General features: G+C 37.6%; 2 protein-coding genes across 6 annotated transcripts in view; one reads left to right on the forward strand and one right to left on the reverse strand.

Annotated features, from left to right (window-relative positions):
• LOC139982408 (APOBEC1 complementation factor-like) overlaps positions 1-12,142 on the forward strand; it is a 34,105-nt gene extending 21,963 nt beyond the window's left edge. Inside the window, exons 5-9 of one of the 4 annotated variants that reach the window (XM_071995238.1) lie at positions 60-143; positions 879-974; positions 1,909-2,038; positions 3,378-3,614; positions 8,042-12,142. In XM_071995238.1, coding sequence (XP_071851339.1) covers positions 60-143; positions 879-974; positions 1,909-2,038; positions 3,378-3,614; positions 8,042-8,151 — 657 coding nt within the window. In that variant the 3' untranslated portion in view covers positions 8,152-12,142. Of the gene's footprint in view, positions 1-59; positions 144-878; positions 975-1,908; positions 2,046-3,377; positions 3,615-8,041 lie in introns of all 4 variants that reach the window. The other 3 variants (XM_071995239.1, XM_071995241.1, XM_071995240.1) reach the window with 3 other exon arrangements.
• LOC139981960 (phospholipid scramblase 1-like) overlaps positions 1-14,544 on the reverse strand; it is a 175,574-nt gene that overhangs the window by 81,306 nt on the left and 79,724 nt on the right. The gene's annotated exons all lie outside the window — the stretch shown is intronic.

Raw genomic sequence — 14,544 nt, forward strand, 5'->3', positions numbered from 1 at the left:
TTCTTTGCTTTTATTTGCTGGTGTTTGCTTCCTTTTAACTTTGCTGCTGCCACTAACAGCCTAGACTCTATGATATAGTACCAGGCATGGAGTTGACACCGACCAACCCCCTCACTCTCAAGCCAGAGAAAAACAGCGGCCAGGTATAATTTACAACCATTTCCGTAAAAGAGGGACAGTTTCTCGGATAGAGGGTGAAAGGGGGGGGGGTGGGTGGGGATGGATCATAATTTAGTCAGCGTATAATTTGCACGATTTCCAATTGTTTAGGCTGACCATAAGTAGCCTAAAATTACACGGTTTGGTCATGAAAAAGTATGTGAAAGAGAGACAAAAATTTATGTCTGGCATTTTGATTTGTTGATATGCGTGGGAAATTGGAACCATGAGTAATAACGTTGAGCAATACTTTAAAAGGTTAGCAGGTCAGATAATTCTACCCGCCCCCCCTCCATTGGCCCTCAACTTAACCCCACCCTCACCATCCTGACCCTAAACTCTGATTTTTCCAAGTTGAGCAGTACCAGTTAAAACTCCCTGATGAAAAATATATGCCAACATGGCATACCTTGGAAAATTTAAAGCCAGGTTCAAATTTCTCATCATTTTACACGGAATATAAATCTGCCATGGTCTTTCATTAAAAATAAAAAATATTTGGGACGGGTTTATACATTGTAAAGTTTTTTCATTTCCTGTATTATCCTCAAACTTTGTAAACTCTACAGTAAGTCTTTACAGGAACGGTGGTGGGGAGGCTCGATCAAAGTCCGAAAGTCAGAGTGGCCATCGAAATGGAGGAGAACATTTTTGGAATTCTTTAATCCTGATTTTCAATCCCAGGCTTTGTTGTAACCGTTTTGGTTCTATTTTCTTAGGTATTGGAGGATCTTTGTAACAAGAACAAGTGGGGAACCCCACAGTACACACTGTTGTCCAGTATGCAAGGGGAATTACAGTTGTTTGTCTTCAAGGTAAGGATATATATACTTATTCAAAACGTACGAGGGAAACAAAAACCCTCGTTATAATCTTGAATGTCAGCTAAATTTGCATCTATTAGTTATCTTTGTGCCGAACAATTCACTCAAACAGCTGAGAAAAATCTTGTTCATTATTCTATCGATTAAAAAAAAAATTGTATATGAGCTAAGCCGGTTTTTTTTTCTTAGCTGCTATTGGGGAAGTCATACATCACAGTTAACTCAGATATGTATATATGTATGTATGTATGTGTTTTAGATCCGCCTGCAAGCAGGAACTCGCGAAGAAGCCATCATTGGCTTATCAAAGCCGCAAGCTGACCGAAGTCAGTCCCTTACATTCATATTTAACGTCCATGATTATGAATTGTCAATTGTCAACAACTCTGTAACTGGACGAAATACATTAATCTTGGAGTGGCTAAAACCGGGGACCTTATGATTGAAAGGCACCGGCGTTAATCACTGAGCTAACACTCCTTATCAGGTAGACAAATGAAGAATGATGGTTGGGATTGCATTTTCCTTTAAACTGTTATCTGTCTTACCCCTCCCCTTCCCCCTCCTCCCCTCACGCTCGTGAATTAAAGTTTGATAATTAACCGGTTAATTAATGTGTTGTGGTATCTATCCCCTTACCGAGGGACCTGAGATTCATCACATGACTTGGACACGGTCACGATGAAATGGGTCACAGCCTTGATGCAAAGAGGATTGGGGTGGGGAGGGGGGGCAGGGGTTGAGAGTGGATCAAAGATGTTAGAAGTTTTCCTGCCCAGGCTTCTATCCTCACTTTGGCAAAAACAAAAATGTACCCATGTCTATTATCCGACGTATTTTGATTCCATGTAAAAAATTATCCCGGTTATATTATTTTCTTTGGTGGGCTCATAAAACTCCTTCGGTTTTTTCCCTCTTTCCACAGATCCAGATACCGGCTCTCGCCCCAAACTACCCCAACGGATTTCAACCGACCAAACTCTGCGCCACGCCGGAGGAGGCTAAGGTCTTCGCTGCCGAACACGTGCTCGTCCATCTGGGCTACCCCGTTGATGGTAAGAGGTAACTGTAAGAATTTCCTTTATTCTTCAGTCACGTGCTTGTAGTTCTTAGTAGCCGCACACACACATACATGCTCCCATCCATGTAACGGTCGCCGTTTAACCTTGTGGTCGTATTAGCCTTAAAAGCTCTTCGGCGAATTAGCTCTCCTATAGTCATAATTTATCATTTATAATAATTTTATTAATTATACACATGATTATATATGAGTATCTTGGAAACTTGCAAAAGATGTACGGAGGAAATTACCTTTTTCATTTTGTCACGTTGAAAAAAAAAAAATGCTTAAGAGTTGCCGGTCACAGACACTGTGTTTTATAAATAAATATCAAATTGCCCAAGTTTTGCACAATCACAGGAGCTTGCCTACCAAACAGTAGGTCTTCCCACCAGAAAAATTAGTCCCTACAGATTTGTAAAAATATTTAAATAAAAAAACAAATTGCAGGGACACCCCCCCAAAAAATGTTTCACTACCCTCAATGTTCTTTCCTCCTCCCCATCCCTCTCCCCCACCCCTCCATGCATATCCACTTCATGTTGTCATAGCCATCTCAGAAATTCAAACATGCATGTTCTTAATTATTTCGCATCCTTCACCAACGAAGAAGAAATTTATCGTCGATCAGTCTTGGAAAATCCAACCATATATAGCCCATCGATCCTCCTCGCATATTAATGACATCGTCAGTGGCGCACACCCACGACACATCTTTGTCCGCCCAGGGTATAAAATTATCTAGTACTACAACGCAAAGCGCTATGCAAATAAATGGTGAAATTGCTATACACATGTCCAACGATGTTATAAAAAGTTTTTTGTTATGCATGATGCATAACATTTTATAAAAGAACAAATTCAGAATGCTTCAAAAATTGCTAAGCCAAAAAAATTTGATCTCTAAATCATGCCCTGAAAACCTGTGATACTTCTGTATGTCTGGGCACTGTGTAGTGATTAGTTGCTTGAGCACAGGGGTTTTATATTAAATAACAAATTCATTGATTCAAACCTTATTTTAGCAGAACTTAGTTTGTTATTCAAATTGTAATATTCTGGTAATTAATGTTCAGAGGTATCGGGTGCAGAGGGGCCCGGAGAAAAGAAACAAAAAGTGTGTTCTATTTTGTTTTGGGGGGGGGGAGGGAACCATGAAGAAAGGAACGATATGCTACTCAGATATTTTCAGTTAGGTGTTTTGAAGATGTAAATAAGAGTTTTCTGTTCGGTCTTACGATGGAATCATTGCTTTCAAATCTTGCTCATAAATATCTCCATCTGCCAAGTCGTTTTTTTTTTCCTTTTTTTTGCTTGTCTCTTTCTCTCTGTAGGGGATGAGGTAACCTCTACCATGCAAACACCCATGGCCTCCACCACTCCCACCACCTCCTCCATGGCTAGCTCGCCTCACCTCACCAACAACGGGGGGAGCCCCCCCAACACCACCCACCATCATCATCACAGGCCAACGCTGCAGCAGCAATCATACCATCCTACTCCTCAACAAGTCATCCCGCAGCCACACAGCTTCGCCAATTCAAACTCTGCCGCCGTCATGCCAACTGCAGGTCAGCAGTCATACATCGCATGGCCAATCCACGTGTATTAGGAATGGAAAGGGAAGGGGTGGGGGAGGGGGAGGGGGAGGTGTAGGAATTGGCAAATGTGGAGGGAGGGTGGAAGGGTTAGGATGTGTACTTAGGTGGTGCAGATATCGACCGTTATGTCAAAGTCAGTCCGAAATAAGTTTGAGAGGTTATTGCTCTGTGGTTACAGTCGTAAAGGTGACATTTACGATTGCAGCACAGAACTGGGAAAAGGGTAGGAGGGGGGAGGGGGGGGGGAGATAGCCTCAAATAATAGAAAGTGTCTGAGACCAACTCGCCAATTTGGCAAAAGTATACCAATTTGGAATCACAATGGGAGATTAAAACCTAAATTATCAAAATAATGTAAAATTAGACTGTATTAAATAAATAAAAAAATTATTCCGTCTGGAGGGAGCTCTGACTCTCGGAACGAAAATTGGCGAAAAGTGGAGAAAATGTGTGAAAGAATATGGGTTATCATCGAAAAAGCACATTGGGAGTTGTTAATGTTAGTGGTATGTATGGTTTAAGATACAGTAGAGTGAAGATCTGTCAAAATTAGAAATTAATCTTAAAAAAAGGCCACTGCCTTCCCACAAAACTTGATACTTTTAATATCGTGTGTCGAAAGTCCGCTTAAGGATTGGCCATGCGAATCATTTATATTATCTCATTCCTACGCTTGCTTTAATATATCTCTTTTTCCCACCTTTTTTTGGTTTTTATGGTTATTTTTGTGTTTTTATTCTTATTCTCATTTTTGTTGTGTTTTGGCTTCTGTTTGTTTTCAAAGGCTTGTAGCTTTCCGTGGAAATCATGTATGTGTTTTATAACGTTTTGTCATTTTTTTTGTTTTTTCTTCATTTTGTACATTTTATTATGCAGTTGCTTGCTAAAAGTAGGTGTGGTGATGCCGAGAGTAGTACGCAATAATAGCAAATCTTTGATTGCTTTGCTGCAGTCGCACTTATGTTTGGATCTGATGACAAAGTAGTTTTTGTGTGATTAAAATAGATTTCGTTCATTTTCAAGGGGAACCAGTGAGACAGCAATTGGGGGTGGAGGGGGCAGGGGATTAGGCCCCTCAACTATTCCCCCCCCACCCAAAAAAAAAAAAAAATTGTCAGATCTAAAAAAAAAATTTTTTTCTAGAAATAATGTTCTACCTGGGCCACCCCACCCCCCACCTAGAAAAGCATTGGACCACCCCATAAAAAGAAGTCCAGCTTACGCCCCTACAGGGGACACTGTTCTAGATATATAGTACCATCTCATCGTTAGAACAAAAGCTTTCATTGTGATGATCTACAGTGTTCAATTGACATTAGAATTAAATCATTTCTGAAATGATAGATATGTGTGAGGAAAAGGTGCACATTGAAAATATAAAATGCAGGAAGGGGGAGAATTTTCTCTCTTAACTGACAGTTTCTGCATTTATCTGTTTTTTTTTTCTATTTTATTTGGTAAATTACAAAAAGCAAGGAAAGAACATGCACAAAAAGAAAAAGCCTCTATTTTCCTTGAAATTTTTATTGATTTTTTTGCTTTCTCTTCTGCAATTTTTATGAATTCATAATACCTTGGCGGTATTCCCATGTTTATTACTTCATATGCTAGGGATGTAAGGGGTTGGAATGCGGTGGAGGGGGGTTGGGGATGGTAACCTATTGGAAGGCAGTGTTACACTGTATTTTAAAGTACCTGTACTGTTAATGTCACAAACAGCTGATGCTTAGTATTTCTTTCAGATCTAGGAGTTTATGAAGGACGGTGGGGGGGAAGGGAGGGGGGTGGTTGAGTCATTGAGGAGGCTAACATTTATCTTGGGTGGCGGTGGGGATGGGGCATAGGTGCTATGTCTTCTCATCGGTGAGAGGCCACTTCTTAATTGAAATAGTGTAGCTGTTCAGCCTGCTAGATGAATGAATAAATTTGCTCACAAACAACCAAATCCTGTTAAAAAATCTCTCCTTTGATGTCACTCGACCCCCCTTCCACCCCTTCCCCCCATCCATCCCCCAACATTTTTGAATTTGTTTTTAAATTTGGGTGTGTTTACAATGTGATTATTATGTGATTAATATGAGGAAGTCTCTAGATCACCCAACCCCCCCCCCCCCGCTTCTGCCCACCCTGTCTTGATCATCCATTCCCCTTTGCTCCTGCCCCCTCCTTCCCCCCCCCATTACTGAACCCTGTTAATTTAATCACTAGACCAAGATCAATTGTCTTTTAAAGAGAAAGCATTTCCACTGCTAATGCAACCAGCTGCTCAGCTTCATTCATTGCTTTCTCTTGTTAAAGTTTCAAGTTCTTTGCCCGCATTTTACCCTTAAAAGCTCATTCATGCTTGCTCACAATAAAATGTATTTCTTGCAGTAATTTCACAATGATAAATATATATTTATGAAGATTCTGTTTATAAAAAAAAATATGTATGTATGAAAATGGAACCCCCCCCCTCAAAAAAAAACTGAAGTCAGCAATCACATCCATAAATCCACATTATATGAGCAAAATTGATATTTAGTCTATTTTTTATCAAAGCAACTATTATTTGGTCACATATATATTGAATATAGAAGAAAAAAGCTGTAGTCGTAAGCAACCACATTTTAATTTAAAAAAAAAGAAGGCACTTCATTTCATTTTTACTTTTAGATTTCTTTGCAATTACTTTGAGAGTTTTTCAATGAAATATGTTACAAGTAATTATGCATGGGCTGGTTATTATAATCAGCAGGTTTCGATTGTGGGAGGTGGTGGTTAGAGGGGTTGGGAGGGGGAGGGGGGTCTGAAAATCAGATGATTTATCTGAAAAGCTGTACTTCAAAAAAACTCTTTAAGTTGTATCTACCAAAAGTTATGCAACTAGAAAATCACAAAAGACCACTATGACAAAAGTAACAGTTGACATTCTGTCCCAATCATTGGTGGCTACCATACATACATTCCGATTCACAAATGGCCGCTGTGACAAAATTAATAATAGACCCCAGGCTGTCTCAACCAGTAAATGATTAGATACAACCAAACTCACCCATGGCCGCTGTGTCAAAATCTACAATGGGCCACTGTAACTAAATTACCAATTTGATGGGTCACTTCCAATCACTAATAAACATGTAAATAACAATTACAAATGGCCACTGTACCAAAATTATTAGTGGCCACCAAATTCCATTCAATCTTATCCAAACACAATCAATTTTGGCCACTATAGTTACAGTACCTAAGGCCACTATGTCCAAATCATCACTCATTGCAATAACTAGGAAATCAGTACTGGCCTTACTCCGAAAGTCACCATAAATGTTCTAGTGAAACTAATTCCTTCATTATGGCTAGTGAAAACAGTCTCACTTTTAAAAAAGGGGCCACTGAAAAGTAAAAATTATGATAATAATGTAAAATATTAGACTTTACAAAAAAATTAAGTAGTTTCAAAACCCTAACTCAATGAACAAAATGTGGCACCAAAAACTGTGTGAAGACGAAAGGTACAAGATAAATTCTTTTTCTTATTTACTTGCCCGCCATTAATTCCTTTCCAACCCCCTCCCCCCCCCCCCACCCTACACCACCACTTCCATTCCATCACTCACTAGTAGGTATTATATAAAACACTTATGTTGTATTGATGGTGGATTCTAAGCCAACAAAAAGAAGAAAAAGACAAGCAAAACAATGACTTAAAGAACAATAGTAAAAGAAAACAACGCATTAGAAACAAATTATATAAGTAAAGGAATAATGGAAAATTGACGGACGTTTTAGACAATGGAAAAGAACAAAGAAATTTATGACATATATATTGAACGTGATTCGAACCAGGGAGCTCTGGGATTACTGACAAGCCCTTATAGTTTGGATTCGCCACAAACTAAGGACTGGATACCTCAGTTGGTAGTACCCCGGACTTGATTGTAACCCAGGGGTCACTGCACTGTACGAATTCTGTTATAGCCATAAAATTTCTTAGTTGTATTTTCCAAAAAAGTTAAATGAATAAAATCAATTTTTAAGTGTTGGGCGAGATAATTGGCTCAGATTAGATTTTAGTTCATTTGAAAATGCGCCATTTAATACCACTGCCATAACAGTATTATACCTGCCTGCCTTGTGCATTTTAATAGGCTCTCGCGGTAGACTGTGCAAAATTCCGAGCCCTGCAAATAACCTTCCCACGCTTGTTTCCTCCGCTGGGCTTGGCGAATCGATTACGTAACAAACAGGGCACAGGCTTTTTCCAGACTAATAACCTTTCAAGGTGAAGAAGTGGGCAGTGGCAAAAAAATGGACGGCAGTCTTACTAAAAGGGCGGATTTTTCAAATGTAGATTTTCCGGTCCGGTATCTCCACCTCTCTCTCTAACCTCGATTGTTCCTTCTCCTCTTCTGCAGGTGGTGATGCATCCGATAGTCACGCTGCCTATCAAAACCACTACGCATACCAAGTAGCGCCGGACATGTACCCAGGCGCCACCGCGGCAGCAGCAGTCTACCAGCAATAATGAAACAACAACAACGGAATCACTCTTCATCATTCATCGTCAAGTTTTTAATAATTTCCTCATTTTCTTAGTTTTATCAAAGATATAAGTATTTGGCAAAATTCTTTCCCTGTTCTATTTCTTGACCATTTTTATCATCAATTCATTACTATTATTATTATTGCTATTATTATTATTATCATCATCTATTATTATTATTATTATTGCAATTTTTTTTCCCTCCTTCCCGCTTTCATCAGTCAATTCTTTCAATTTTAAACTTTTTCTCAATTTCGTTTTTAATCGAGGGAGACGGTATTTAATTCTCGCCCAGTTATCACAAAATGAAAAAATTTAAATCAAGCCGGAATCGAGTTCGCAAGTAAAGTCAGAGTCAGAATTCTTTGGTCGGGAGTCAAATTTCTATACGTAAAAAAAATTGTAATTTTTATCGTTCTGCTAAGGGAAGTGAGACAGTAGCAGGCCAAGGTATTTGTGATGGACTTCCATAACTCTTCTATAAGAAGAAAACAAGAAAGAACAAACCATAGCATCTTTCCAAGGTCAATACTGTTTCCCTTAACAGCTTAAAAACCCTGGAAGCATGACTTAATTTTGGTATCGCCAGCCTCATTTCATTACATTTTCAGATTTTGCTTCTAATTCTTTTATTAATACTTAAGATTCAAGTCCAAAAAAAAAAAAAATTATTTCAGTTTTCCATTTTATCTGTAAATTTCTGCTTGATAAAAAAAAAAAAATGTCCTTCATCAGGATAAGCCATTTTTTAATTGATGAATGGTTTGAATATTCACAGTTGAGTATTCATAAGGTTGAATATTCATAAGGTTGAATATTCATAACATTGAATATTTATGATAGGTACCTTAATACTTGAAAAGTTTTCATGGCATTCACTACCTCTCTCTTGGTAGAGAATTATTTTTGGAGTTTGCCCAAAGACAATGAGGATGGGTTCTAGGGTAGTTAGTTGACTGGGGAAACGAATAGGAATGTTGGTACCATTAATGATTTGGATAGGGTTATGAAGGGTAGAGGTACCAAACCAATGATGGTGATGTTAAGAGAGAGGGGTGAGGGGCGGGGGGACATTAAGGAATAACCTTCATAAGAATACAATCATGGATTTTCACAGGTCTATCAGCCAAATTTTTGCTTTGAACAGTCAGTGCTGATGGTGACTCCTTTTCCTCGAATCCTTAATGGAAGGTCGAAGGTCAGGAATCGTCGCGTGTGCATGCGTGGAAACAGAACAGTGTGCCAGGCTGAACATTTTAAAGAATATTTCATATTTTGTGACACATTTGAAAAGCCAAGTTTTGAAAGGAAACTTATTTTCAGAAAGTTTGTAATAGATTGTGGGGTGATTGGGGGGGGTTGGGTAGGGGGGGCGATAGAATTCAGAAGTCAACATCATGGCAGGATTTATTACATATGCAGACAAAGTCATAGATCCCAAATGGTGTAATGAAAGAAAAAAAAGAAAGAGTAGTCCTATGAACTATAAAAAATATTTACACCTCATCTTTTCTTTCTCTTGTGAAGGAGGGCAAGTTCTTAGACACTGTGAAAAATATTGCAGTCAAATTTAGGAGGATTTCTGTAGGGAATTCTTTTACAGACAGTCACGTTATGGGTTTGAGTACAGTAGTCTTAGTGTAAATTGTACGTACGGTAACAGCCTTGATCACCTAGCTGCGTAAAGAAAAAAATATTTAAATGCCTAACGCTACTTCATGCCAGGTGTTGTAAACTGAACCCAGAGAGATAATAGGAAGACTTAATAGGTATAGGGTGGTATCGATTGTGCCAAATCTCTTCTTTTTTTTGTCTGCTCTCGTGATGAGGAGATTAAGAATAGTACCTATTAACTTGGTTTACAAAGTAACCACCATAAAGCAAACTTTATTTGCCATGCCGAGATTTTAATCAGACGCAAGAATCTAAATCTGGCTGGATTCATCTGGTGACATCACATTTTATGGCTATCGTCTCGTTAGCCCTATCTTCAGTTACCAGCCCGATAAAAATCTGGAGTGTTTTGCAACTATCAGTTTAATGTATATGTATTTGGTTTTATTTTTGGAAAACCTTGAAACAAGATGTGTAACTTTAGTGGGTATTAAAAAAAGTAAAGGGCTCCAAAGTCTGGTATTAAAGTCCTAAAGCCTAAAAGGTAAAGGACTGGGAACCCCATCTGTACACAGGGGTGGTAAACTTGTTTAAATATTTGAAACCTCCATGCAAACAAATCAAATCGAAAGGTCGCAGATCTGTGGATTGGGTATTAAAGAAAATTGGTAAGGAGATTTGTTTTAGATCAACAGCAGATGTATATCTGTTCCCAGCACTCGTGTTGACTCAATTCTCCCAACGTTGACACAGTGCCAGATAAAGATGCTCCTTTGTATCCCTCGACTGCAAACAATTGGGTAGGGGTATAAATTCCTCACCAGACTGATAAAAAAGTTGGCTTATCTTTTGAGATGATGGTGATAGGTTGTAACAGTTCTTTTAAAGCCAGACTTTGATCCATATGCAAATAAGGTGTATAACCATAAAGTAATTGGTTACCGTTTTTTTTTTTTTTTTTTTCCCTCTTCTTCAAAAACAACCTTCACAGATATACAATTCAAAGATTTTGAATATGTTAACGAGGTATGCCCAATTTTTTTTTACCCTTGCTGGTGGTGGTGTGTTGGGAAATACTACTAACTTCACAGAAGGAATCTGGAGTTGAAAGTGTTATTTGGAAAAAGTCTGACAGTGAACTATGTCAGAAAGTTTGATCCATAATGAGAAAAAAGGAGAATATTTACCCTTTTTACCAACATGATTGTGGTATACTTAGTACCCCATACTATTACACCGAGTTTGGTCAGAGAAAGACTTTGAATACTGAAATAGTACCCCCAGTTTTGCAATATATAGTTTGTATTGAAATCTGGTTCAGTTACATTTCAAAATGGTGGAGACAATGCAAACTTTTTTGCTAAAAATTTCTGATTTGTGGATTATGAATCTTACCTGCTCATATCAACCAAGCTTTTTATAGATAAAAAATAAAGACCACATTTTATTGAAAGCTTATACAAAGTTGTACATGTTTGAGCCGCTTCAAATTTGAGATATATATATATGTATATATAACAAATTTGGAATATTCTGAATTCTTGCATGTGTAGCTAGTTGCTGTTATCACTTTTGAGGTGCTAATATTGTTCAGACCTGTTTGCAGAGCAAGAAAAGACTAACAGTAAACCATTATGCAAAATATATTGGTACAGAGGTGGGATGGGGGAAGGGAGGGGTTATATATACACAATCCATTACCCCCACACCCCTCCTCCTCCCTCCCCTCTAAAAAAAAACAAGTAAGAAAACCATCTGTTCAACAGTTAGCCTACCTCCCTCTCTCCAGTTGCTATTTTCCAACTATTTTTTGGAGTTTTTTTTTTCATATTTGCTAGCAGCCATTTTTTTTCTAAACATTCCTTTGTGAGCAAACACATTTACAGTGCCAAATCTTGAACAGTATTTTGCTATTTTTAACAGTTTTTGCAGAGTGCTAAGAAATCGAATTTTCCTTTGTTTGTAGTGTATAAACAACATGTCTATTAGGCATTCCACATAGGTACATCAACATTAAAAAAAACACTGGTTTGATTTTTGGTCTTATTTTGTTTTTTACCTTTTCACCGTTTTTTGCAACTTTTTTTCCCAAAGTTGCAGTAGCACAGATGAATTATTTCTTACTTCACCCCTATCCCCCATGTTTTTCTTGCCAAAACTGCTAAAGTCATAGAAAAGCAGGAAGAAATAAGCCAAAAAAAACAATTGAACTTTTGTTTCAAACATCTTCTGAACTTTTGTCATTGCAAGCAATTTGTCTTTATCAACCTAGTTTCAAAAACCATTGTCATTACGTCAGTACTTTCAAGCTCGGCAGTAACGAATAGATGAAATGTAAGTGGAATTATCTAGCAATAAAGGAATTGGGAAAATAAAAAAAAAATATATCTAGCAATCTTCTTAGACCTGATCCCCTCGACAAAACAAAGAATGTAAAAGTATTTTTTCTTAAAAGTTTTTTTTACCACTTTTACACATTTTTTTTTTTTTCTTTTCCGGAAGTGTCTCTTTTCTTGCCCTGGAGGGAGAAAAATAGCATTTGCATTGTCTGACACAACCTCCCGTTTTTCGTATAACAAATGGGGCTGGCTGTTAGGATATTAAACCCTGTTCATAGTGAATTTTTACCAGTCTCTTGTTTACTTGCTGGGGAGGGGGATTGTTGTTTGGGTTAATGGGAAGAGGGGGGTGGGGGGTGGGGTGAGGTTCGGTGATGAAAGAGGATCCCTCAAAAGTGTACCTTACTGTTTTATATTTTTCATGCTGTGAGGTTGTAAGAGGAACTCAGGTTTCTTGATAACTCATTCTTAACTTGCAACCTGGACTTTCTCCTGCTGACTTGCTCTGCTTACCATATTTTTATTTTATTATTTTTATTTTATATCTCAATGTCCTATGACAAGGGTATAATCTAAGTATCCTCACCTCATCTAGTTTCAAGTTTTTTTTTTTTTTTTCTTTTTCACTCTTGCAAAGTAAACATTCCCATTCTAAGCTATGCCTATATTTCTTGGCTTTTATACATCCCTGTAAAACGCAAACATATTTCTTAGACAATTCTGCCATGACCCTACTTATGTTGCTGAAATATCAAATAAGAAAAGAAAAAAGGGGGGTAACGGAAGAAGATATTAATGTTAAAGAAAAAAAGAGGGCCCTTTTCAAATTTCCCCCCAAAAAATGGGATTTGGAAAAAAAAAAAAAGTATTATATTTTGTTTTTTTTTGGTCTTACACTGGTTTTTTTTAAAGAGAGATATATTTTGCCGTGAGACCCAATTCCAGAAGTAAAAGACCTTTACATAGCTATATATATATATATATATATGTGCACATAAATATATATTATACAAACTTTATGCAAAACATTTCTACAGTACTGTTAATAATGCTTGTTTTATTCATGTGTTGAGAAGTCGCTTTTGTTTGGCGTCTCAAAGAGCAACAAAAAGTAGTGTTTCGTTTCTGAGTAATGAAATCAGAAGAAGTAGTTTGAGAGATGAATGAAAGTGAATAAAACAATCACAGGGAACAAGCCAGTGTATATCACTAAGTATATAAACCACCCCACCCCACCCCCACCCCTCACCTTCCAATAATTGAATAACAAAACATATCTCTGGTCACGTTCTTCGGAAGTAGAAAAGCTTCAACCGTGAGTATAACTCCCTTTTGAAGGCCCTCAGAGCTTCAAAAGTGCAAGAATGGTTTCCTTTGAAATTTTTTTTTTTAATTTAAAGGGGGACACATAATCTGAGAATATGTCATATGAAGACATATTCCTGAATAGCCCCCTCACAAACGTCAAGAAAGTAACATGCTTGGAAATGAAAAATTGAGGCAACTTTCAATGTTGCACGACAACCAGGGGCATCAGGGAGGGAAAAATTTGATTGAATCTGGTGGAATGGGGAATGGAGGGTCACGAAATTTGAGGAGCAGGGGGAGGGGAGGGAGGGGGTGTATGGGTTTTTACATGGCCCCCTATATACTCCTAACCCTAAAGGAGGATACTAAAAATCACCAGCAATTTCATCTTATTGGTTTCAACAATACACTGGTTTGTTCCCATTGTTAACAAATGCAGATGATCCCATTGTATTTTTTTTGTGTTGTTAAAAAACAATTTAAGAAGAGAACTGTATGTCCCCAATCAGAATGCATGATAATAAAATGTTTCTGTGTTTATAGCTATGATTTATTAAAAAGAGAAAAATTCAAAGTCATAATCGCCAAGTCGTATGTCGTCTGTCTTAAAGTCGAGCAGGCAGAAAAGTTTGCTATGTTAAAGTAAATCAGGGAATAAGACAGATAAATCTTTGTAAACTACGTGATGACAATTAGCAGTGTTTCCGTTCATTATTAACACGGTGACATGAACAATTTCAAGAACATATTACAATGATTGTCATATTTTCATTATTATTATTTTTTTTTGTAAGAAACTTTTATTACTACAAATGTTTTAAGAAAATTTCATTTAAAAAGGGGGGCCATTTTTGTTCCTTTTATATTTTTTATTATTTTTAAACATTATTAAAGGGAAAAAAAATGCAAAAACAGATACCAGCTTATAGCCCACATGGTTTAAGGCTAGTCTGTTTGTTTTAGTGTTTTTTTGTAGCATTATGTCTGTGGCTTGCCCAGTTGGGCACAGTATGACTTGTGTCAATTAACGGTGGTGGTACCAGGCCTGTAGCCAGAGTTTAATTTTTATTAGAGGGGAGGGCAGGGGGAGAATCCAAGGGAGCTTGGTTGGGTA

The sequence above is a fragment of the Apostichopus japonicus genome, chromosome 16 (genome assembly GCF_037975245.1).
Source record: "Apostichopus japonicus isolate 1M-3 chromosome 16, ASM3797524v1, whole genome shotgun sequence".
NCBI classification, from domain to species: Eukaryota; Metazoa; Echinodermata; class Holothuroidea; order Aspidochirotida; family Stichopodidae; genus Apostichopus; species Apostichopus japonicus.